The 25,677-nt window shown below is 45.4% G+C and overlaps 1 protein-coding gene across 3 annotated transcripts in view; it reads right to left on the bottom strand.

Annotated features, from left to right (window-relative positions):
• The window catches only part of Pitpnc1 (phosphatidylinositol transfer protein cytoplasmic 1), a 284,159-nt gene that overhangs the window by 14,042 nt on the left and 244,440 nt on the right, over window positions 1–25,677 (bottom strand). For all 3 annotated transcript variants that reach the window (XM_028865230.2, XM_028865225.2, XM_028865227.2), the window contains exons 7-8: window positions 14,678–14,833; window positions 2,198–2,261 (exon numbers count right to left, since the gene is read on the bottom strand). In XM_028865230.2, coding sequence (XP_028721063.1) covers window positions 2,198–2,261; window positions 14,678–14,833 — 220 coding nt within the window. The remainder of the gene's footprint in view (window positions 1–2,197; window positions 2,262–14,677; window positions 14,834–25,677) is intronic.

Here is a 25,677-nt window from a genome sequence, read left to right as displayed (position 1 = left end):
TGTGTGGGTGTCAGTGGACACCTCTGTGGACTTGGTTCTCCCCTTTCACCTTTAACTGAGGTCACCAGTTTGGCAGCAAATGACCAACTGAGCCATCTTGCTGGCCCCAAACCCTCCTTTTTGAAGGGCAGGCTTGCAATGTCTTGCCCCCTTGAGCAGAGTCCAGTCCTCTTTTAAAATTTATTTTCTGCAAAGTCCTCAGTAGCATTCTGGTGTTAGAGAACTCTAGTTGAGAACTTTGCCTCCTGGTCATCAAGGTGGCAGATTTTGGGTCTTCCAGGTACCTATCCTTTGGTTAAACTGCCCCCCTCCCCCAGACAGGGCTTTTCTGTGTAGTTTTGGTTCCTGTCCTGGATGTCGCTCTGTAAATCATGCTGGCCTTGAACTCACAGAGATCCGCCTGCCTCTGCCTCCTGAGTGCAGATGAAAGGTGTGCACCACCACTGCCTGGCTGATTAAACTTCTAATCAATGCAAGCCTAGCCTTGTGACATTTCCTCTTTGACTGTCCTTGTGATATTTCCTAGGAATTGGCAACAAGGGAATCATGAGCTCAGAGAAGTATACACCAAGAGAGGCTGGGCATTATGTCACCTGTTTGTCCTTCCTATAAGGATTCTGTCCTTAATTACATCATCAGCCTGCAACGGTGTCCCAGCCTAAAAAGCGGGTGGGCCCTCTGTAAGTCCCTCTCTTTCCTTTCTGCTCCTTCCTTCCATCTGGACCTCCTTCTCTTTTCTCTCTCTCTCTCCTCCCCCCTCCAAATAAAGCTCTAAAAAGGTAACCATGGCTGTGATTCTTCCTTCAGCACTTTCCTCTGTTGGCATGGCTGCCGCAGGCGGTGGCCAGCCAGGAGCAGCGCCATTTAACCAACACTTCCTTCCTTCGTTCCTTCGTTCCTTCTTCTTTCTTTTTGTGTGTGTTATGTGTGTGTGTGTGGGGGGGGTGTTGGGAAAAGGTCCCTATTCCCCCTGAGACTTGCTTCCCAGTAAACAAAAAAACAAAAATAACAAAATAAAAATACTCGAAGGACCAGAGGAAACAATCCCAGAATCCTCTCCATCCCCTTGCTTCATGAAAGACAGGACCTGGAGAACCTTCCTGACAATATAGTGCATGACAAACATCCTGTGGGGGTGTGGCACAGAAATCTGAGCTGTGATGAGTATTTGGACAAACCAGGACAATGCACTTACTCTTCAGGAGGTGTGGATCTGGGAAAACGGAAACATGAAACTAAACAAACCGAGTCTATAGCTCAGAGGACCATGCCTTTTAAACCAGCACTGAGAAGCAGCTGGCAGTATGAATGACTAACATTGCCCTCATCCATTCTGTCCAATGTAGCCTTTCTCTTAAAGGTGGGATCAGGGAGGGGGTCACCTGATGCTGTGGAAACTGAGGGCATGGGTAGAATAAGGATGGAAAGAGACCAAACTACAATCTAGGTTACACCCAGGACACATAATGTGACTAAGGACAATAGATACATAAAGTCAGCTCCATTCTAAGTCACTGGTTGGACGTGCTGGCTTCTATTTATAGCCAAGGACACAAGCAACCTGATGACCAGTTCGGGGAAAGCAGAGGTCTCATGTCCATACAACCGCAGGGCTGAGCATCCAGGGAGGGCGGTCCATCCATTATGGTACTGAGCAAACCTTGTTTTCATTTACTGACAATGTACAGAACTAGTTTAACATCTTCCTGTGACATTAAAGAAAAACAAACCAAAACCCAAACCAAAAAGCCAGAACAATATTTTCGGTTAGGATCATCCAGGCACCTAAGCCTCCATCTGTCCTTGACATTGTAGAGAAATTGTATATATGAGAATCTGTTTCAAGTGTTCCCCGCATCAAGGGACTGTTACTCAATAAGATGCTTCAGACAATGTTGAAGTTTGGGATAAATTAGGATGGGTTTAAAGTCCATCCCACAGAGAACAATGGAGCCCCATGTACACACTAGATGAGCAAGCCAAGGTCCTACTTGGTCAATAGTTCTGTGGCTATTTCAGACCAAGCTTCTATAATTACATCTCTATCAGGCTCACCGGACGGAGCTATTTCCAATACAGGAAGCGGTGACCTGCCCTTTGTTGCTGTCCTAGGTTACACTTGAAGTGGGGTGTACTGAAAACTGAGTCAATGTGTTATGAAACTGTTCTCCAAGTTATTCTGGGCCATCTGACTTACCGTACCACTCATCAACCCATGCAAAGGCCTGTCTGTGTCCAATCAGCAGGATGTCTCGGACCACCTGAAGAGGAAGAGAAGGAGGTTGAAATAACACCCGGTGTGATCAAGGCTGTCTGGGGGTGAGGGGCTGGAGGTATGGCTCAGGGGGTCAGGGGCTGGCTGTGTAGGCATGAGAACCTGAGTTTGTGTCTTCAGCACCCATGCAAAAATTAGAGGTGTTATGTATGCCTGTAGCTGGGGCGTGCTGGGGAGAGTGGAAAAGGGGGTTCACCAGGGGCTCTCTGGCCAGCCAGTCTAGTTGTCAGTGAACCCCAACTTTAGGGAGAAAGTCTTTCTCAAAACATAAGCTGGGGAAGATGGCGGAGACAAGCAGACGCAGGTAGGCCTGTGGCAGCGGCCCGCAGAGGTAGACGGTCCGGCGGCAGTGGCCGACAGGGACATCTAGGCCCGGTGGCAGCTGGCGGAGACACTCAGGCCCAGCGGCGGCGCACAGAGGTGGACAGGCCCTGTGGCAGAGATAAGCAGACGGAGGTGGACAGGACCGGCGGCGGCGGCGGCCGACAGAGACATTCAGGCCCGGCGGCAGCCCACAGAAATAGACAGGCCACGCGGCAGAGAAAGGTGGACGCAGGTCGGCGACTCGCAGAGGTGGAAGGGCCCGGTGGCAGCGGCCGACAGGGACATACAGGCCCAGCGGCAACCGGCAGAGACATACAGGCCCAGTGGCAGTTCGCAGAGGTGGATGGGCCCGGCAGTGGTGACAAGCAGAGGTAGGTAGGCCCGCGGCGGCAGCCGGCAGAGACATACAGGCCTGTTGGCCACCCGCAGAGGCAGACACACCCAGCCCCAGTGGTAGCTGACAGGGACATACAGACCCAGCGGCAGAGACAAGTGGACGCAGGTGGGCCTGCAGCGGCAGGCCACAGGGGTGGACAGGCCCGGGGACAGAGAGGGGCGGACACAGCTTGGAACGGGGACGCCCCTAGCCCCAACACCTAGGGAAGAGGCTATCTCTGTGGGTCGGAACCAGGGCGAGTCTGGACACTCAGTCTGGGGACAACCCAGGGCCCAACTGCTGATCCTGTGAAACCCAACAACTTGGAGGTGTTGGTGAGACTACCCTGCTCAGCTGAAACCCATCTGGGAGAGGATTCAGATGCCTACAGTTTGAAGTCTGAAGAAACAAGATCAGCTGAGGAGTTGACAAATGAACAAAACGTGACCTGGGAACACAGAAGAAGGCGCTACCCAGTCACTAAACCAGATCACCAGAATCATAAGTATATAATTCACGGACTGAAATCAGCTGTCCCTGAAGAAACAGCCCAATAGCACCAATTTAACCAAGAACCCCTACTAAACCAAGACTAAAAATTAGAACAAGAGAGGCACTCTCAGACACAGACACCACCTGCACCGCACAGAGGAAAAGATGAGTAGACGCCAGTGCAAAAATACAGGCAACAACATAAAGACCTATATGGCAACATCAGAACCTAGTGATTCTACACCTGCAAGACCTAAACATACCATGACAGAAGAAACAGAAGAGATCAACCCTAAAAATGACGTTAAGAAGATGATAGAGGCCCTTAAAGAAGAAATAAAACATTCCCTCAATGAGGAAATAAAAACTTTCCTTAAAGAGGAAATGAAAAACTTCCTTAAAGAGGAAATAAAAACTTTCCTTAAAGAGGAAATGAAAAACTCTATTAAAGAGGAAATAAAAACTTCCCTTAAAGAGGAAATGAAAAACTCCATTAAAGAGGAAATAAAAAACTCTCTTAAAGAAATGGAAGAAAAAACGAACAAAAAACAGGAAGAAATCAAATCAAGCCAAGAAAAAGCAATTAAACAGATGAAAGAAACATTCCAAGATCTGAAAAATGAATTTGAGACAATAAAGAAAACACATTCTGAGGGAATGCTGGAAATTGAAATCCTGACTAAACGAACAGGAACTACAGAAACAAGCATAACCAACCGATTGCAAGAGATGGAACAGAGAATCTCTGACACTGAAGACATGATAGAGAAAATAGATTCGTCAGTCAAAGAAAACACTAAAGACAAAAAAGTCGTAACACAAAATGTCCAGGAAATTTGGGACACCATGAAAAGACCAAACCTAAGAATAATAGGTATAGAAGAAGGAGAAGAATACCAACTCAAAGGCACAGAAAATATATTCAACAAAATCATAGAAGAAAACTTTCCTAACCTAAAGAAAGAAATACCTATGAAGATACAAGAAGCTTACAGAACACCGAATAGGCTGGATCCAAAAAAAAAGTCCCCTCGCCACATAATAATCAAAACACTAAACACACAGAACAAAGAAAAAATATTAAGAGCCGCAAAGGAAAAAGACCAAGTAACATATAAAGGTAAACCCATCAGAATAACACCAGACTACTCAATAGAGACTATGAAAGCTAGAAGATCATGGACAAATCTCATGCAGACACTAAGAGACCACGGATGCCAACCCAGACTATTATACCCAGCAAAACTCTTAATCACCATAGGCGGAGTAAACAAAATATTCCAGGATAAAACCAGATTTAATCAATACCTGTCTACAAACCCAGCCCTACAGAAAGCACTAGAAGGGAAAATTCAACCCAAAGAAGCTAAACACATCCATGAAAAATCAAGCAATAGATAATCCCACACCAACATACACTACAGAAGAAACAAGCTGGTTTAGCTATCCTAATATCCAGAGAAAAAGGATGTTTCAAAAGAGAAGTCTTGTGGCAATGCCTCAGTGGTCCAGGTAACTACCAGAACTCGGAAAAGTTGGTTGAACTTGGGATTGACTGGGAGGCCAAAGATTTAAAAAGCAGAAGATTCTCTCAAGACATAAGTTGTGTGATAATAGTGTGTTTTGTGTGTGTGAATGAGAATTTGTAAATGTTAAATTCTAGGCTTCGACAATCATTGTCAGTGCAGACTAAGCTGCAAGTATGTATGCTTTAAAACTTAAATTATAAAGCTAGTTACGTCTTTCTAACAACTAGTTTTAATGTTTATGAGCATATTTTACCTACACTACCTTTTCAGGATGTTGAGAAAGATGCATCACAAGCACAGGCTGGAGGCTGGGGGCTAGATGGTTTTGAGGAAGAGGTCTTGGTGGACTCTTTCATAGAGCAAAGGGAAGCAATGCCTTCTGGGAAATGAGCTAAGTTTTAATCTAGTCTTTAAGATTAGAAGTCAAAAACAAAAATATTAAGGAAAGGAAAACCTAATTGATCTTTGAAGTATTGTTATGTGGAATTGAGTGGGACTTTTGAGGCCTTTCTTCCAGAAAACAAGGACTTGGTTGTCAGGCCTATATTAGGCCTAAATCTTGGTGCCATGTAGTTGTACTTAAATCATTTCAATGGAAAGTGTCTTAGTGATTGGAACTTCTAGTGCAGTTTGGAGTTCTTCCATTTGAAAAATGTGATATTTGCATGGGATTGTTTGAATCTTGTTTTCTAGTCCCTCCCCATCACCACCCTCATAGTCTGAAGGTAGATTTTTCTCTTGATAAAGGAACAAAAAAGGTGAACATCTTGTTTGTAAATAGGTATCTAGTAACTAGTGGTAAACTTGAAATGGTAGAATTCTTTAAAGCCTAATTCTAGATAGCCTTAAGAAAATGTATCTTAATTACTTTTGAACCTGTATTCACCTTGATTTTTTCAAATATTTTAAGTTATATTTTCTTTTTCAGAGCTGCTTCTTATTTGGGGCTACTTTTTTTTTTTAATTGAGGCATAATTCATAAAAGGGTATATTGTTTTGATGAGACTTTTTACAACTGTGGCTGAATGTCTTTCTTTAGTCTTCCAAGAAGGGCCATTTTACTTTTTTAGAGTTACTTTTAAAAGTCATGAGGTCAACAACTTGGACTACTATGCATGTAAGTGCTAATGCAAATTAAAGCCCAAGTTGACCTCCAGCAGCAGTTCATTCTATGTTGACAGTGAGAGAACACTTTGCCTGTTAGGATACTGTACCCCTCACCTATTTTGTTTTTTTGCAAAAATCAAGGTATATTCTAGGGTTTCCTGGTTGACCTCAATAGATAAACTGAGATGATAGTCTTAGTTCAGAAATGATCTGAATGTAGATTTACAGTCTACGTGTACAGCTGGCTAAGTGAGATCGCTTTCACAGTTCTGCATGTATCCCATCGGCTCCCCATTAGTCACTGAACTCTTAAAACTGGTATTGTAACCTTATCACAATGTTTTGTGCCAATTTTATAAACTTTACAGTGCAATATGTGTTCCTTTTCTGAGGCAAACCAAAGGTATATTTCTCAAGGTTCAGCTGCTATCAGCAGCATTGATGGAGGATTTTTTATACATTTGTAATAGATAGAAATACACCAGAAAAAAAGAAGAAAAAAAAAAGTGGTGGAGGAAAAGGTGAACACTGCAAGAATACTCAAAAGGGCTGAGAGTTGCAAACGCCAAGAATGGCTTTGCATAGTAAATGGAAGAGAACAGCTCTGAACTATAGCTTACTTTTCCTGGTTTGGTCTGACAGAATGATTGAATGCTTTTGTACAAAAATCAGAGCTTTAAAAACAAGGATTTGGTGAGATTGTAAAATGGTGTGCCACTTTGGCAAAACAGTTTGGTGGTTGGTCAAAATGCAAAACATTGTTACTCTGTTACTCAACAATTCTACCCTTAGGAATATATCCTCAAACTACTGAAAATGTGCACCTATGAAACATGTACATGAAGGTTTACAGCAGTGTGTTGCTAATAGTAAAAAAGTTAAAACAACTCAAATAGCTATCAAATATTAGAGAGAAATAAAATGTGGCTTATTCATACAATAGAATATTATTAAGACATAAAAATGAATGAGAAACTGACAGATTAAATGACTTTGGTGAACCTTCATAATTTCATTTGTAGATCTTTCCATTTCTAATTTATAAATACATTTGGGGTTATAAATTCTAAATGTACTGCCTCCTGTCAACATTGTATACTTCTATTTGATGATTTCTGTGTCAAACATTATATGGAAATGTTTCCAAGTATTTTCTGTATTAACTGTGAATGAATAGAACAAAATAAATTGCCTGTGATGGGAAAAAAAAAAAAAAAAAAAAAAAAAAAAACAATGTAAGCTATGAACAGAATGGCTCCAATGGTACAGCGACAGGGTGGGAAATTTCAACGTGAACTTCATTTTGAGACAGAAGCTCACTCTATATATAGCTCAGGCTGGCCTCAGACTTATGGCAATCCTCCTGCCTTAGCCTACACCATACCCAGCCTCAGTGAGTCTGAACAGACAGATCGTAGTTGCAGTCAGGGCTACAGAAGGATCTTTCATAGTCTGTCAGAATATTGGGCTGTTTGGACACAGCAATTAGACACTCTTAGAAGTGTGCACCTCATCCATGTCCCTGCCATTCACCACAGCCTTACATCCTAATTCCTGAAACTCCGACTCCTCAGTGAAGTTTCTTCAAGTGCATATGACCCCCCTCTCACCCTTCTCCAGGCTGCATACAGAATGCCAAAAGAGGTTGTCTGTTAAACTTGTAACTATAAATTCAGCCAATGTCATCTTCCATCCCAAAAATGTATTTTGTTTGACTGTAAGGTGATATACTAAATATATATATATTTACATAAAAAAAAAAAAAAAAAAAAACATAAGCTGGGGTCAGTGAGACGGGTCAGAGGGTAAAGGTGCCTCCTGCCGAGCCTGCCTTTCTGAGTTCAATCCCTGAGTCTCAGTTGGTCGAGATGGTGGTGGGAGAGAACAGAGTGACCTCTGACCTCCCTATGCACCATGGCACTCAGATGTCCTCCTCTCCCACCAAACAGATAAACAAAATGCAGTAAAATAATTAAAGAGAAAATTTAAAAAGACAGAGAGAGAGAGGTGAAGACATGGTCAGATGTCATCCTCTGGTCTTCATAAGAGTATGGATGGGCAAGAAGCCCCCTCTTCCATACTTACACAGATAGGTTCCAAATAATAATGATAAAATAAAGTAATACAAAATATCTTAGTTCAGCTTTCTTAGTCCCCCCGCCACTTTCTTTCTTGTTTATGGTTTTTTGAGACAGAGTTTCTCTGTGTAGCTTTGGCTGTCCTGGAACTCACCTTGTAGCCCAGGCTGGCCTCAAACTCACAGAGACCCACTTGCCTCTGCCTCCTGAGTGGTGGGATTAAAGGTTTGTGCCACCACTGCTGAGATCATTTCTTTCTTAAAGATCTATTTATTTATTTTTATGTGTATGAGTGTCTTGCCTGCATGCATGTAAATGTATCACATGCATGTAGTGTAGGAGGAAGTCAAAAGAGGGTGTCAGAAATCTTGGAACTGGAGTTACAGATAGTTGTAAGCTGTCATGTAGGTTCTGGGAACCAAATCCTGGTCCTTTGTAGGAACAGCCTGTGCTCTTAACCACTAACCATCTCTCCAGTCCTGTATCTCTTTCAATAATAGTTCACTATTTTTTCTTTTTATTATATGAAAATTAAGCAAGCCTACAGGATATTTACTTACCTTGTGTCTTACATACTCTAAGGATGATCTTGGTCACATGCAATCATTGCTCAATTCCAAATGGAACAAAGTAAAGTCTTATTGATACCCCTAACACACCTGCTTCAGCCTATGAGCATCCCAGAGGAACAGTTGGGTGAGATGTGGGGGATATTCCATCAGAGAAAAGAGAATGTTAAGTGATTGTGGTGGTTTGAATGATAATGACTCCCATAGGCTCATAGGTTTGAATACTTGGTCCTCATTTGGTAGGACTGTTTGGTAAGGATTAGGAGGTGTGGCCTTTGGGGTTGAGGTTTCAAAGACCTACGCCATTCCAGTTAGCTCTCTTTCTGCCTCCAGCTCGTGGATAAGATGTAAACAATCCTCTACTGCACTAGTTCCATGTCTGCCTATCTGCTGTCATGCTCCTTGCCATGAAGATCATGGACTAACCCTCTGAGACTGTAAGCAAGCCCCCAATTGAACACATTCTTGTGTAAGATGCCTTGGCTACAGTGTGTCTTCACAGCAATAGAAAAGTCACTAAGACAGTAATCTTTGCTACTCAGAAAGTGTTCGTTTCCACCAACACATATACCATCCTTGAAAGAAAAAGTAGGCTCTGTACTAGTTAAACCTCAGGGTGATTAGCCTAGAGAAGTCATTCCAGTTAGTGCTGACTGAATGTCCAGAAGCTGTCGGAAGTGTGTGCACACCTTCAGCCTGACTCACACAGAAGACTGAGTCATTCACTTACGCTAAGTATGGAAAAGGGCTCATCAAGAGCAAACGCTGGGTAGCTCAGTGGGCAGAGGTGCTCGCTGTGTTCCCTGATGATCTAGCTCCATCCCTGGGACCTACCTATGGCTGAAGCAGAGAACCAACTCTGGTCCTCTGACCTCCAGGGCATGCGGTGGCACTCTCCCAGGCAATAATAATAAACACTAGCTTACCAAAAGAAAAGAGCAAACACCTCATCTGTGCATGTCAGCCTTTGGCTGCCCACACATATGGACAGAGGGATTAAGACACCGACAGTTGCCAAGGTCCTCCGGACTGGGAACCACCTGCTTCACAGACAGGTTATTTATTTATTTTTGTCTTTTTCTGTGTATTTGTGTGTATGGTGTGTGTAGTGTTTGTAGGCAGATGTGCATGCCCATGGAGAGGTCAGAGTAGGACACCAAGTGTCTTCCTCTTTTGCTCCCTGCCTTATTGCCTTGAGACAAGGGTCTCCTAGTAAACTGGAAGCTCAAAGCTTGAACAGGCTGACTCTTGGAATCTATCCAGAGCTGGAGTAATAGGTATGTGTAGTCTGAACTCAGGTTCGGATACCTGTGTAGTCTGCAATTGTTTATTATGGGGAAATTGGGATGGAAGGCTGAAGAAGAGACTGTGTGTGTGTGTGTGTGTGTGTGTGTGTGTGTGTGTGTGTGTGTGTATACACACACACACATATATATTGTTTGTGAGCATGTGTAGTACAACTTATATGCTTTTATTTCATGGGACACATTTTCATTCTGTATAAAATTGCTTGTGTGTATATTTATTAAGTAAGTGTACTCACCAGTATGCGTACGTGTGAAGGGCCGTGGGCTGATGCTGGATGCAGTCTTCTATTGCTATGTACTTTATTTAAATTTTTTTATATTAACTCTGTGTGTGTGTGTGTGTGTGTGTGTGAGATGTCACAGCACATATGTGACAGAGGACATCTTGCAGAAGCAACTTCTCTCCTTCCCCCATATGGGTTTGAGGACTGAATTCATGTCATCAGGCTTGGTGGTAAGTGCCTTAACCACTGGACCATCTTGCCAGGCTCCATCTCATTTTTTGAGACAAGGTCTCTCATTGGACCTGGAAACCACCAATTGGCTAGACTGGCTGAATAATGAGCCTCCAAGGGTCCCCCAGCCTCACTTACCCAGAGCTAGTGTTTTTACACATACATATGCATTACCATGCCTAGATCTAGCTTTTATGTTGGTGCTGGGGATCCTAACTGAAGGTTTTCCTTCTCAGGCGGCAAGTACTTTACCTCTCAAGGCACCTCCTCGGCCCATAAATATTCCTTATTACATTTCTTGGAAACTCACAGACTGCCTCCAGCATTCCTTCTTTTCTTTTTGCCAAACAAATCCAGTGACTGTCAAAAACCTCTCATGGAAGGCTGAAGTGTGTTTCGATAAGCAAAGGGTTTTAATTGGGTGGATTTGCAGAAACAAGGGAAGCGTTTCTAATGAAGTGTTTATTCCTCTAGGCCTCTGGGTATTTGGTGAGGCCCTTTTATGATTGGAAGTGAAGACATGTAAAGCATCTAAGAAATACCATGCAGCCATACACACTTGAGTGCTGACTGTGTCAAATTCATGGAAATCAAAAGAACAGCATAAAGGCACTGTAAATCCATCCTATCATATTAAGCACAACACAGCTGTGGCTGGCAACAAGGCTTCAATAATGTGTTAATGGCTGGCTTTGGAATACCACCCCCCTACTGTGAATAGGTTCTTAAAAAACAAAGGTGTTTAGAGACTCCCCCCCTTCAGTCCATGTAAATACTCCCTCATTAGCAGAGCAGGTGTGTTGGGGGTGGGGGGCTATAACACTTCATTTAGTTTGGAATTGGGCACAGAACTGGAATACATATGACCCAAGCATCATTCTCACAGGTATTTTAAAGAAATGGGTTCTCAGAACCAGCCCAAGTTGTCATCAAGGAAATCAATGCAATGAGCTCTGGGCGTTTTAAACATGTTTTGAGACAGAAAATAAGATGCATGACCACTATAGAGATTCTCCAGTTCAAGGAGATGATTTGGGGAACAAAACCAAACCAATTCTACCACAGGAGGGAGGAAAGGAGGTGAGTGTGGTGGCGCACACCTGTAATTCCAGCACTTGGGCACTCCAGGCTAGCCTTGGCTACACAGTGCATTTGAGGCCAGGGTGGACTGTATGAGACCCTCCTTCAAAAGAATAAAAACAGGAGCTTGAGACTCGGCTCAGCGGTTAAGAGCACTCGTTGCTCTTGCTTAGGTGCTGAGTTGGATTCCCAGCACCCATACGGCAGCTGACAACCACCTATTACTCCAGTCCTAGGGGATATGACACCCTCTTCTGAACTTTGTGGATACCAGGCATACCTGTGGTGTCCATACATACATACATGCAGGCAAAACACTCATAGACATAAATCTAAAAATTTTTTCAAAAGAACAGAAGCAAAGGGAGAGAGAATGGGGGTGGGGAGAGGGAAAGATAGGTGGGGAGAGAATGTAAGTAAGAATGAAAGGACGATGCAGACCATGGAATCTGGCTGCAGCATATTTACTCTGTGATTGTCTTCCTGCTTAATAACCAAGGTCAGGACACAGAAACAAGAGGTCTCTGTGAGGTTGAATTAAAATTGTCAACTCGACACAGTCCTAACCTGGGAAGGGAGCCTTAATGAGGAATTACCCGGATTAGGTTGACCTATGGGCATGCCTGTGAAGGATTTTTCTTTTTCTTTTTCTTGAGACAGGGTCTCACTATGTAGCCCTACCTGTCCTGCAATGTGCTGTGTAGACAAGGCTGAGCTTAAACTCCTGGAGATCTGCCTGTCTCTACCTTCCAAGTGCTGCAATTAAAGGTGTCCACCACCATGCCCAGCGTGAGGGATTTTTATTATCTGCTTTAATTGCTGTGGGAGAGACCTGCCCATCGTGGGTGGCACCATTCCGTAGGTTTAAGTTCTGAACTGTATGAGTAGAGAAAGTGAGCTGAGCAGTAGCCATGCAAACATTTATTCCTCTCAGCTCTTGACTGGGGCTGTGACGTGACTAGCTGCTTCAAGCTCATGCTGCTGTGACTTCCCCACAATGATGGGCTGCAGCGGGAATTGTAAGCTAAAATAAAAACAAACTCTTTCTCGCCCAGGTTTCCTTTTGTCAGGATGTTTTATCACATCAATGGAAACACAATTAGGGCAGTCTCTGAACTTGACCGCTCTGCACCTCACCCTATTCCCTATTCTGGCTGGTGGGCCAGAATGGAGCCCAGCAGAGAACTACATGCTTTTCAGGTAAGAAAATCGCAAGGCCCCCAGATCCATCACAGAGCCTGCTCTTACTGCCAGCCTGGGTGGTGAAGGGTCTGGGAGGTGGCCATCGATTCCACAGTTCTAACTTCAGGAATGAAACTTTATAGCCAGATGCTAGATGCACACCTGTAAATCACAGCTACTGGGGAGACTGAGGCAGGAGGAGCTTTAGGTCAGCCTCAGCAGTAGATCTTGACCTTGCTACTGTCCTGACCCCAGTCTGCAGATAGGTTCAGCTACATAAGAAAAACCCAGTGCCTGAAGGAAAAACAACAGTATGGAGAAAGAAATTCTTGAAAGCTATTGTTTGTTAGTCATTAGTAGAGAAACAGAGAGCCAATTTTTCTAAAATACAGAGAAAAACACTTGAAGTATTTTGTTCTTTTGTGTATGTGTGGGGGCAGGGTCTTATAAACATCTTCTAGCCCAGGATGGCCTTGAACTCACTATGCAAGTGAGGATGAATTTGAACTTCTGATCTCCCTGCTTCCACCTTCAGAGTGCTGGGATTCCAACCGCGCACCACCATGACTGGTTTCTCAGTACTGAGGCTGTAACACAGCTGCATGTGCACCAGGCAAGCAGTCTGTCAACAGGGCCACACCCCAGCCTCTGTGACACTGGGAATCACTTACGTATTTGTTTAAAAAAGATTTTATTTTTACCTCATTTATTTATTTGGTCTTTTTTGAGAAATAATTGTTCTGTCTAGGCCTGACTGTCTTGTAACTTGCTCTGTAGACCAGGCTAGCCCTGAAGTCAGAGATCCACCTGCCTTTGCCTCATGAGTACTGGGATTAAAGGTTTGAGCCATCACTGCCCAGCTGTTTAAAAAGTTATAACATATATTCGTTGTTGTATGTATACATGCTCATACAAGCCTCAACACATGTATGGAGGTCCGAGGACAACTCGTGGGCATCAGTTCTCTCCTTCCATCATGTGGGTCCTGGGGATTGAACTCAGGTCGTCAGGCTTGGCAGCAAGGGCCTTTGCCGCTGAGCCATCTCACTGCCTGATTATTTATCCTCATGGAAATGAAAGCAGTTACAGAGGGCACTGCTCCGCATCTCAAGTCCCATTATTTTAGAGTCACGTGGACAAGAGTTGTGTTTGAGACCCTGAGGAAACTGTGCCAGCATTAGGTCTGTTCCTGCACCAAAGTTAATCTGTTTTCCAAAGTGAGGGCATAGTTCAAAGTCTGCGCTTCAGGGAGCTGGAGAGATGGCTCAGTGGTTAGGAGCACTGGTTGCTCTTCCAGAGGACCTGGGTTCAATTCCCAGTACCCACGTGGCAGCTCACAACTGTCTGTAATTCCAGTTTCAGGGGACCCGACACCCATAGCAAAACACCAATGCACACAAAATAACAAATAAATTAATTAAAAAGAATCTGTGCTCCAAACTTGTTCATCATCCTTTAAGGGGACAATGCAGAGCAGAGCACTGAGGTGTGCCCCTAATGAGCCCCCTTGGAGTTCTTGTTCTGCCTGTTGGGGCCTCCTCTACTTTTGGTGCCTACGTATGCAAGTTCTTCCAAGGGACAATTATCCCTGGCAGCTGTGCCCGGAGATAAGCCTTCTGGGCTCTTGCCAAGTGCCCCCACCTAGAGGTAGATTAGCCTGATTGCCAGAGCCAGCCGAACATTCTGTGAGTCCCACTTCCCAAATAGACTCATCCAATAGATTCAGAGGTCACAGAACAAGAGGTCATATATAAAACTGCTCCACTGAGCAGTGGGAGGAAATTACACCCATATAGAAAATAAGTCTTCACCTGAAAAGCATTTTCTGGTACCTGCTACCAGTTCAACTCGGCAATGATGCAGCGACCTTGTCCGAATCCCAGGGACTGGGCTGATCACTCACCTTGTGCACAAACTGTTCCACTCGGGTCTGAAGCCCCCACACCTCGAACTTGACGGTCACCAGCTTGTAGGAGCACATGATGGGTTGGTGGCTATCCCTCCAGCCTTCTCTCAGCTGCCCCCGGCCTGTCTTCTCAGATTTGAAGTGTTTAGGATCCTAGAAGAGATACATCGAACGAACTGGTATATTAAAACTTTAGAGCTGCGAGACAGCACAGGCCTACAATCTTTTGGCAGGCAGAGGCAGGAGGATCAGAAGTTCAAGATCATCTCAGCTACATACTGAGTCTGAGGTCGGCATGGGCTACCTGAACTTTGTCTAAAAAATGGTTTTAGGAACTGGAATGAGGAAAGATTGTGGAGACACTGGTGGCCGAGAAGAGAAAGAAAACACGCTGGAGAGGCTGGGGAGATGTCTCAGTGGGTAAACACTTGCCATGCAAGCCTGAGAACTCAAGTTCCATTCCTGGAACCCACATAAAAAGCCAGATATGGTGGTGAGCTTTTTGATCCCAGCAAACCTATGGGGAGATGGGAAGGAGGCAGAGAGGACAATCATCCGGAAGCTCTAGAGCCGGTAATCTGAACTACTCTGTGCAGTGGAGACGCAAGAGAGACCCTGGCTCACAGGGAGGAGAGATCACGGGCTCCTGAAAACTGTCCACTGACCTCCATGTTCACACACACACACACACACACACACACACGCACGCACGCACGCACGCACGCACGCATGCACGCACGCACGCACGCACACACGCAGATTTAAAAAAATGAAGAAAAGGAAACATGGTGGTAGCTACGCAGCCATATAAAAACCCATCACATTAGACACTACTTAAGAGATTGAGGGCTGGGGGTGTCCCTCAGTGACAGACTGCTTGCTTCACATGTGAGGCCCTGAGTTTGATCAACATCGAAACAAAAAAAGTAAATTATATGTACTCCAATTTTAGAGATGGGCGCATACAACAATTGGCTTAGTTATTTACTAACATTAAATATAAATGTCAGATATAGTCATTAAAAACTAGACTTATGACACTGCAATTTTTTTCTTTCTTTTAAAGAAAAATTATAGTTAAGCTGTGCCCTTAATCCCAGCACTATGGAGGAGCTCTGTGAGTTTGAGGCTAGCCTAGTCTACATCACATTGCAGGCCAGCCAGGGGGGATAGTGGAAAGCTTAAAGATCAGCTGTCTCAAACCGACATACAAGATTTTCCTCTGACCTCTGTGCATGAGCACATGTGCACCCCCACATTTGAACACACACACAAGCAGACAGGGGAAGACATGGGCTCAGAAGCTGGGGTGGTGGCAGTTCAGCCTTCGTAACTCAGGTGACAGACAACTCAGGTGTGGTTGAGGCTCGGCAAGGCACCTAGGGATGCCTCTGAAGAGCGTTCTCAGGCTGCCCTTGACCCCCATCACATAACCATGCTTCCCCGGGAAACACAGACTGCCTCCGAGGTCAAGCCCCACACTTTAGAGTTGAAGCTGTGACCTGAAGTTCTCCCGGGTGCTGAAGGTTCCACAGGGTTGATTCACTGAGGAGAACCTCATGATTACAGCGCGTCAGAATAATGTGGTTCAGGAACCACCATGACCTTGGGGCTACCTTCAGTGTCCTTGCTAGATATTCACTGCACACTTCTCTATCTGACCTGCTGTCTCTCTGCTGTCATCCAGAGCCTGCAGAATGTAGTTTTAGTGGACCACTAGTTTCCTTCAAGCCCAAAGTGAAGGATGTCTTCAGATAGCATCCGAGACTACAGCAGAGATCTCCCTGTTTTGCTGTAACCCGTCTACCTGATGTTTCTACCAGTGTATTTGGAAAATGCCTTAAACTTATGACTTTCTGGGATTATAAACTGTTCGTGTAATGGCATCCATGGTGGAAGACTTTTTACAAAAAAAAATTTTAATATATTTTTATTTTATGTGTATTGCTGTTTTGCATGTATGTCCGTGTGAGGGATTCAGATCCCCTGGAATTGGAGTTACAGTTTTCAGAGGCCATGTGGTTGCTGGGAACTGAACCTGGGTCCTCTGGAAGAGCAGCCAGCGCTCTTAACCACTGAGACATCTCCCCAGGCCCATGCAAGACATGGTCACTCAGATTTGGCTCAGAGCAAACAATCTCTGGTTCCTTCTGGGGTCAGAGCCATGTTTCACACTGATAAGGCCGAGCCTCGGCCCTCCCCCTTCCCCTTCCCCTCCTCTCCTGGGAGTCTGTGGCCCTGTCAGCTTAAGATAAACTACAACACTCGGCTGGGATGTGGCTCAGATGGTGAGCGCTGCCAGAATCATGAAAGCCTGGGTTCTCTGCAGGAGCAAGCAAGAGCTCTCGACCACTGAGCCATCGGGCCAGCTCAAGTTCCAGATAGTAACTTCTCCCTACACTTCCTTCTCCCCAGCAGGCCCCTGGTTCTGCCTGTCTCTGCTATTTTTGCTTCAGGACCCAGTTGGGTGTGTAGCCCAGGGGTTCTGTGGTCACCCTCATAACAATGTGAACCCCCAGGAGCATGGAGGGGCTCATAGCCACTGTTCCGGCACACCGTGGCTATACATTCCAGACCCACAATCCTCAAGAATTAAATAAGACATAGTAATATGAAAGGGGAGAACTCAAAGCGTTTGGAAAATGCAGGGCCTTCCTGCAAGATCCAGTTCAAGCCCGGTGGTGGTAGTGGTGCACCACCTTTAATCCTAGCACTTGGGAGGCAGTGGCAGGAGGATCTCTGTGAGTTTGAGGCTAGCCTGGTCTACAGAGTGAGTTCCAGAACAACCAAGGCTACCCTGTCTCAAAAAAGAAAAGAAAAGAAAAGAAAATCAGTTCAGAATGAAACTAGAAAAGTATTGTTCACATAGCCAAACCACAGAGATGCTTCAACCAAGGTGTGTGTGTGTGTGTGTGTGTGTGTGTGTGTGTGTGTGTGTGTGTGTACACAACCCTGGGTGTCAGTCCTCATCTTCTGTCTTCTCAGTCAGAGTCTCATTGTTTTCCTGCTGTATAAGCCAGACTAGTTGGCCTTCAAGCTTCTGGGGCTTCTTCTGTCTCCACTGCCCATCTCATAGGAGCACTGTGATTACAGATTTGAACCATTTTCCCTGGATATCTGTGGGTTCTGGGGATTTGAACTCAGTTCTTCACACTTGTATGGCAAACTCTTTATGCACTGAGCCAGTCTCAAGGTATGGTTCTTGATGGCACCACAAAAATTTTAAATTATATTGTGGGGCAGTGGTGGCACATGACTTCAATCTCAGCACTCTGAGAAACAGAGGCATGGGGATCTCTATGAGTTCAAAACCAGCCTGGTTTACAGAGCAAGTTCCAAGACAGACAAGGGTACACAAAGAAATCCTGTCTCAATGCACCGCCCCCCCCAAAAAAAAAAAACCACCCAAAGTAAATAAAGTTAAACTGAAATTTTAGCAGGCTACTGTGAAGTACAGTTGTCTAGATGTGAAAGAGAAGTTTATGTTTACCAGAGTCAGAAAGGACGTTTGGGAAAAGCTGTAGGGATTTACACTTAAATTGCCTTTAATGTGTGTACCCACATGTACACCGCGGTTCACATGTGGAAGTCAGAAGAGAACACAGGATTCATCTCATTCCTTCCCCAGTGCAGTCCTGGAGACCAAACTCAGGCCGTTAGGCCGGGCAGCAGGCGCTTTGCCTGCTGAACACCTCATCAACCCAAGAATTGACTTTTTTAAGTGGACAGCGGAAATTTGGTTTCATGCCCTCAATTTGCTAGATAAAGCCACCCAAGACTTGAGAAACACCAGCTAGTTCACCTGCAGATCACAGGTCCTTCCCAACAACACACTGTTCTTTCTGCCACATTTGCTTTTAAAATTAAACACCAAAAGGGTGTTTTGTTTTTTGTTTCTTTTTTTTCTAAATAGCTCAATGCCAAAGCAATTAACAATTGGGCTTTGTATGGGAACAGCATGTCCCCTCGCCCCACCCCAAGTCTGGTGTCATATCTACCGCTGATCATTTCATCTAGAAAATCTCAAACACGGCCTATAATTAGAGATTCACATTCTAAGCGCTGGAGGGAGGCACAGGAGCACACCTTTAATCCAAACTCCGGATCTGATGTGAACATCAGCTGAACGTGTCTGGATAGCAATGAGCCAAGAAAAGGGTGCTTGTGTGTGTACACGTGTACATGTGTGTGCATGTGCTCCCAAATAAATCATCAGGTATTAGCCGGGCGTGGTGGCACACGCCTTTAATCCCAGTACTTGTGAGGCAGAGCCAGGTAGATCTCTGTGAGTTCGAGGCCAGCCTGGTCTACAGATCGAGATCCAGGACAGGCACCAAAGCTACACAGAGAAACCCTGTCTTGGAAAAACAAACAAACAAAAAACATCAGGTACTACTTTTTTCTTTCCCGAAGACAGGGTTTCTCTATGTAGCCCTAGTGGTTCTGGAACTCGCTTTGTAGACCAGGCTGGCCCCAAACTCAAAGATCCGCCTGCCTCTGCCTCCTGAGTGCTGGGATTAAAGGTACATGCCACCACTGCCTGACTAGGTTGTTAGCATTTTATAAAAGGATCTAATGCTTCACTGTAGTGTAACTAAGAAGCTGTTGGTTTTGTTTTGTTTTTTTTTTTTTTTGAGACAGGGTTTCACTCTGTAGCCTAGACTGGCCTTGAACTTATGGCAATCCTCCTGCCACAGCCTCCTGACTGCTAGAGTCTAATATACTGAAAGAAAGTTTTGTGCAGTGGTCTGGTGATTCCCCCAAAGGATTGTTAAGTACATGCTTTCGTCCCTGGAAACTATGGGTCCAATGTGATTGGAAACCAAGGTCTTTGCAGATGTAATTAAGCTTGAGATGAGATCATCCTGGCTTAAATGGATGGGCCCTAGATCCAATGACAAGTGTCCTTGAAAGAGACAGTTGAGAGGACACAAAGAGACAGTCACTTGGGGACAGAGGCAAAGATTGGAGTTGCCCAGTTTCAACTCACAACCTCCCGTAGGAACCAGAAGCTAGAACGTCCAGAACATCCTCAGGATCTCAAGAACATGACAGAAACTTTCAGGGAAGAGGTGCAGGCTGAGCAAAGTCAAGGTCCCAGAGCTTAACTGGACTTGGGCAGAGTCTGGGCACTCAGCTTTTCAGAACCTCCTGAAGTATAGCCATTGCTACTAGATACAAGCAGATGAGGAACTTGAAACTCAGAAATGATCAGCACCCCGTCTAATATTGTCCCCACTCCTGGGCCCAGGTGCTCAGCCCTCCATGCACGCCTCCCCTCCCCACCCCACCCCACCCCATTCTTTGATGAGACTTAACCATGGGAAGAAGTAGGCAACAGCCTCTGGAGAGCTCTTGGGTCCCTTCTGCTGTGGGGACAAGAAGGCACCATCCAGAACCAGGTACTGGACCTCTCTCCCTACCTCTGTGTAGCCATTTCCTCTGAATTGAAATATTCCCTCCTGGAGGGGGAAGTCCAGGCAACATACAGAACTCAGGAAACTCAAGGAACTTACAGGGCTCAAGGAACACAGAAAGTTACAACATTCTGTAAACAGAAACAGCTGTTGCAGAGAGGTGCCTTTTCCGTCAGCACAGCTCAGAGCAAGTTGTGCAGGGAGTTCCAAATGCAGCTTTAGAGAGCCAACACCATGCTGGGATGAGCTCTTTGGTGATGCAAGCTGCCTTTGAGTCACCCTCTAAGTAACTCCTCACCCACATTCCCCAAGTAACCCCAGCCAACTAAGAGATTTGGGTGGATCCCTCCTTTGATCTGTTACCAGTGCTCCATCTGGGGTGAGGAGACGTTAGTTTTTGTCTCCCCTGGATAAGTCTGCTAGAGCCTTAATTTTCCAGCCTCCATAATTAAGAAAGAAACGATGACTGTTTCAAAGACATCCCATGCACAGTTACAGCAATCTGGATGGAGAAAGATAGGACCTCAGGAAGAGAGAATATTTCATCTGAAATCCCAGCAGAGTCAGAAGAGATCCACATGGCGGAATGGTGGTTTAAGTAACTCTCTTGTGTCGTTGCAAGGCTTTGATTGTAACTTGTCCTTTTCAGCATGGACCACAGAAAGTGCCTGATGCTTGGGCGATGTCACAGAGGGACACAGCCATGAAGCCCAAACAGCCCGAGACAGGCTATCATGTAGTTTCCTCAGCTCTCGCCAAGGCCTGCAGAAGAAAGGCAGGCAGCTGCCGGCCCATCTGGCTAGCCTTAATCCTGTAGTCAAAACTGTGTAGGAAAATGAGCTCAAACATGAACATGACCACTCAACAGGATGAAGGTTTTCTCTGGGGAGTGACAGGCTGCCTAAGCATTCCTGTTTTCTGGAAGCTGGTACCTCTCCTGGTCTACACTTCACAAGAAGGTTGTAGTATTGTTTTGTTTTAGACAGGGTCTTACTATGTAACCTCGGCTGTGTCTATGTAGCCCAGGCTGGCTGGAACTCACAGAGATCTGTTTGTCTCTGCTTCCTGAGTTCTGGGTTAGGTTACGCTACCACACCCGGCCTCAAGAGAAGGGCCGACACTTGCTCCTGCACCACAAGTTTTCATTGGTGAGACATATGGCCTGGGCCTAGGCCAAGGTCATACGATAGTGTTTGGTGCCCAGACATAGTGCATTTTCCACCTTCTCTTAGAGAGCCAGGCAGATTGTTTTGGTGTGAAAGTCATCCCTAGCCTCTGCTGTCTGTCCTTTCCAGAATCCCTCAAGTTGGGCCTGGGGAGCTCTTCTTCTGAAGGGGGCCCTGGGGTGTTTGGTGTCCCAGCATTGCTCTAATGAAGGACCACAGGCTGAGGGCTTAGATGACAGAGATTTGCTGTCTCACGGTGTGGAGGCAGACATCCAAGATCAAAGTGTTATTCTTGAAGCTTTCTTCTTCCTCAGTGTCTAGGGGTTTGCTGGCCATCTTTGACATTCCTTGGCTAATAAAGCATACCTCTGGAGTGATCACAGGCAGTGTTCTGAGCTCACCCAGTCTTCCTTCTGTGCTGCTCTGTTTCTGTGTCCTCATCTAAAGGACATCAGTCATATGAAATGGGGTCCACCCTAATAGCCCTAACCTACGACAGTTCTCTCGTCTCAGTTCACATACAGAAGCATCGCAGGCAAGACTTTGATAGATTATTTATTCATCAAGACAGAATCTCTTTTTATGTAGCTCCAGCCATCCTGGAACTCACTATGTAGACCAGGCTGTACTGGAACTAATGGATACCTACTTATCTCAGTCTCCCGACTTTAGAACTTTTCAGATGGACACCATCAAACCCATATCAAGAGTCCAAGAAGAGTCTAAGTTATTTTTCTTGTCACATGATACAGTATCTATTAGAAGCAGCTTAAGGGAGGGAAGATTTGTATTGGCTCATGGTTTCAGAGTATCTCAGTCCATCATGACGGGAGAGGCATGGCTGTGGGAGGTTCCTCTGAGATTGGCCAACCAAGAGGCAGAGGAAGTAGGCCAGAACCAGAAGTGGCTATAACTCTAAGGTTCACCCACTAGCAATCTACTTAGACGGGTAAGGCCTCGGTGAGGTTCCACAACCTCCCCAACACACTGCTACCAGCTGAGGACCAAGTGTTCAATCCCATGAACCTGTGGACAACATTTCACACTTGAATCGGATTAGAGAGGTTTTTGTTTTTTATTTTGTTTTGTTTTCTTAACAAGGTTAGTCATCTTGATGTATGAGGTCTCTTTTACTGCCTGGTCACTCACTTGGTCAGGGAGCTTCAAACACCACTCTAGCTACAGCTGGATCTACTGGATGACATGGAAACTCTCAGAAGCAAGACTCTTGCCTGGACGGATGCACTCAGCCCCTCTAGTCCGGGAGCTGGGTGCCTAGAGATGTGTGACACCGTGTGTTCTTCTGGCCAAGGGCTTCTCCATTCATCCATAGTGAAGTCTCTGGCTCTGGACTCCGCTGGCATTCTCCAGGCCAGGCAGATGGTACAGTGAACCCTTGCAGTTAAAACACATCTATATCGAGAGGGCTAAGCTGGTGCCAGGGCTGTCTCCCCAGGACTTGGCGGGCCACCCCTTCCCTCTGGCACATCTGTAGAGGGTTTTCCCTCTGTTAGGTCAGCAGTACCTGGAGGCATTGCCATCTCACACCGGGACAAGCCAAGACAGAGGTGACGCTGAGGGATTCGGCATTTGGGTAGCTCATGGGAAACTGTGTCCTTGCATGGCTTACGATCAAACTCACATCTGGACTGTGCAAAGACAAGCCCACAGGAGATCTTGGCCCAGCTGCAGGAGAGCCTACATCTTGGCAGCAATACTATTAGTCACATAAACTGAGATATAAAGTCTCCATGATTAATTACACTTTCAGTCAGAACCACAAAGGACAAAAACCAACAGGGGCTTGCTCTGCTAATTGAAATAAGTTTTTGATAAATGTTAAATATAAAAAAGGCTAAATGGGAACCCCAGCCAGGAAGTGCTATATTATGTAATGATAATACTCAACCCCATAGCAGAAAGGAATGGACAGGACACAAATCCCGTATTAGATTTTTTTCCCCCTACATGCTGGAACTTTCCACCAAGGTCATTCCAAGGTGATGGTTAAGAGTGATTGTCAGCTTGACAGCTTCTAGAATCACGTTGGAGGTAAATCTCTGGGCATGTGTGTAAGGAATTTTCTAGAGTAGGTTAATTGAGGTGGGAAGGACCGCATAAAAAGGAGCCGGCAAGCTGAGTGCCAGCATCCACCTCTCTCTTCTTCCCAGCTGTGAGTGCAATGTGGCCAGCTGCCTCATGGTCCGGCCACCACGCCTTCCCGCCCTTCCTCCATGGACTGAACCCTCTGACTTGGAGCCAGAATAAATCCTTCCTTCCTTAAGTTGCTCTGGTCAAGTGTTTCATCACAGTGATGAGGAAAGTAACTAACACACCTTCCAATGTTGTTTGTAGTTGGCTTTTTGGGGCAGGGTCTTGCTGTGTAGCCCACACTGGGTCTGAAACCTGTGATCCTCTTGCCTCAGTCTTCAGAATACTGGGATCCTCCTCCTCCCAGTATTTCGGCCATTTCAATGGGAAGAAATTTAGCCTAAAATTTAGTCTAGTGTTTTCTTGAACTTCAATCCTATCTATAAGAGGTCCATAAACACTTGCCCCAGAGGAGGATGTTAAGTATCCCATTCATGTGAAATGTTTAGGTCAGGGAACTCTATGGAGACAGAATGTACATCAGTGGGTTCCCAGGGTTGGGGTAGAGGTGGGGGTCAGAATACAGGAGTGACAGTTGACATATAAACATTTCCTTTTAGGGTGATGAGAATGTTTAAAATTTGATCGTAGTGACAGTTACACATATCTTTTAAATTACATTTTATCGCTATCATCTATCTATCTATCTATCTATCTATCTATCTATCTATCTATCTATCTATCTAACGTGTGTGTGTGTGTGTGTGTGTGTGTGTGTGTGTGTGTGTGTGTACACATGTGCTATGGTGCAAGTGTGGAAGTCAGAGGACAATTTGCAGGAACTGGCTCTATCCTTCCACCACGAGGGCCCCAGAGATCAAACTCAGATCTCAGGCTTGGTAGCAAGCACCTTTACCTACTGAGCCATCTCGCTGGCTCAGATCTATGACTAAAACAGTACCCTCAAAATGAGTGAATGCTCGGGTTTGTGGTCTATAGTTCAAAGAAACTTTTAAACAAAAATCCAACCCAGGAGCTTCTGGAGCATGTGGACTTGAGCACTAAGTGATGACTTGGCTGAAAAGGTCAGCTGTGATTCGACAGTTTACGAAAGGGAAAAGAGAAAGCCTAAGTGGCTAGAAGGGTCGGCTCTTGCCTTGTTACCGGTTAACGCACAAAGCGCTATTTTTAGCCTTTGCGCTAGGCACCAGAGTGTACCCCAGACGGCGATTTATGCTGTTCCCCTGCAAAGTGGTGCGCTCGGAGGAAGTTCGCTCTTAAGTTCTGTCTGGCATGTAGGAAGCTGGAGGACACAAGTTCCCATGGTGGGGGTGTCTCAGCATGTGTTCCACACCTGTCCCAGTTAAAATTTAGGGCCAGAAACATTCAAAACTCATCACGCTGAGAAGAGAGCATGTGAGATTGGGAATTTTGAATAAACACCACAAAAGAATTTAACAGTCCACAAAGATCACTACTGATTCCTTCTAGAGGACAGGGAAAAGACTAAGAAAAAAAACCCCAAAACTAAAGGGCCACTGGTGAGGGGGGTCAGAAGAGAGCCCAGGATGGAAGAAAGGGAAATAACCATGTGAGCTGTGTGGTCAAGGTTTGTACCAGAGCCGGTGCCGAGCGCTTCATACACACTTCCACTTAATCCTTGGGGCATAATGAGAAAAGGATTTGGCCCTTGTCTGTGGTTCCTAGTGTCTGTGGTTCCTAGGATGGCGCTCCTGTGGTTGTTGGAATTTCCTGAGCCTGGACCGTCTCATTATCCACCAGGAGGCCCTTCCTTCCATCACGCCTTAATTTGTGTTAATAAGGTGAACTGGGTTGGAGCCCCATACAAGATGGGGCTGCTTATTACAAACAGCAGAGTGACTGCAAGGCCCGTCAGCTGACCTCTGGGAAACAGAAGGGAGCATCGGAGAGCCAGATCTGTAAAATCCTGGGACAAGAAGACCTGGTGATTAAGAGAGTGTCCAAGCCAGTGAACACACTGGCTTTCTGGGTAGGCAGGTGTATGAATCAGTTTTTCATTACTGTGACAAAAATATCAGAGTTACACTATTTACAAGAAATGTTTTCTTTTCCCCGGACTCATGGCCTCAGGAGTTTCGGTTCATGGCCACTCGGTCCTGTTGCTTTGGCCCTGTTGTAGTAGTAACAGTAAATCACGGTGGGGGATGCAGTCAGTTTTCGCTTTTCTCCATGCCAGTCCCAGGGATTGAACTCAGGTCATCAGCCTTGGTGGCAAGCTCCTTTAACCATACAGCCACCTCACCAGCCTCTCCCCTAGTCTTCATGACAGCAGTATGGGGAG

This window comes from Peromyscus leucopus, chromosome 8b (genome assembly GCF_004664715.2).
Source record: "Peromyscus leucopus breed LL Stock chromosome 8b, UCI_PerLeu_2.1, whole genome shotgun sequence".
Lineage (NCBI taxonomy): Eukaryota > Metazoa > Chordata > Mammalia > Rodentia > Cricetidae > Peromyscus > Peromyscus leucopus.
The sequence above is the reverse complement of the archived record's forward strand: the minus strand, read 5'-3'. Positions and strand labels throughout refer to the sequence as shown.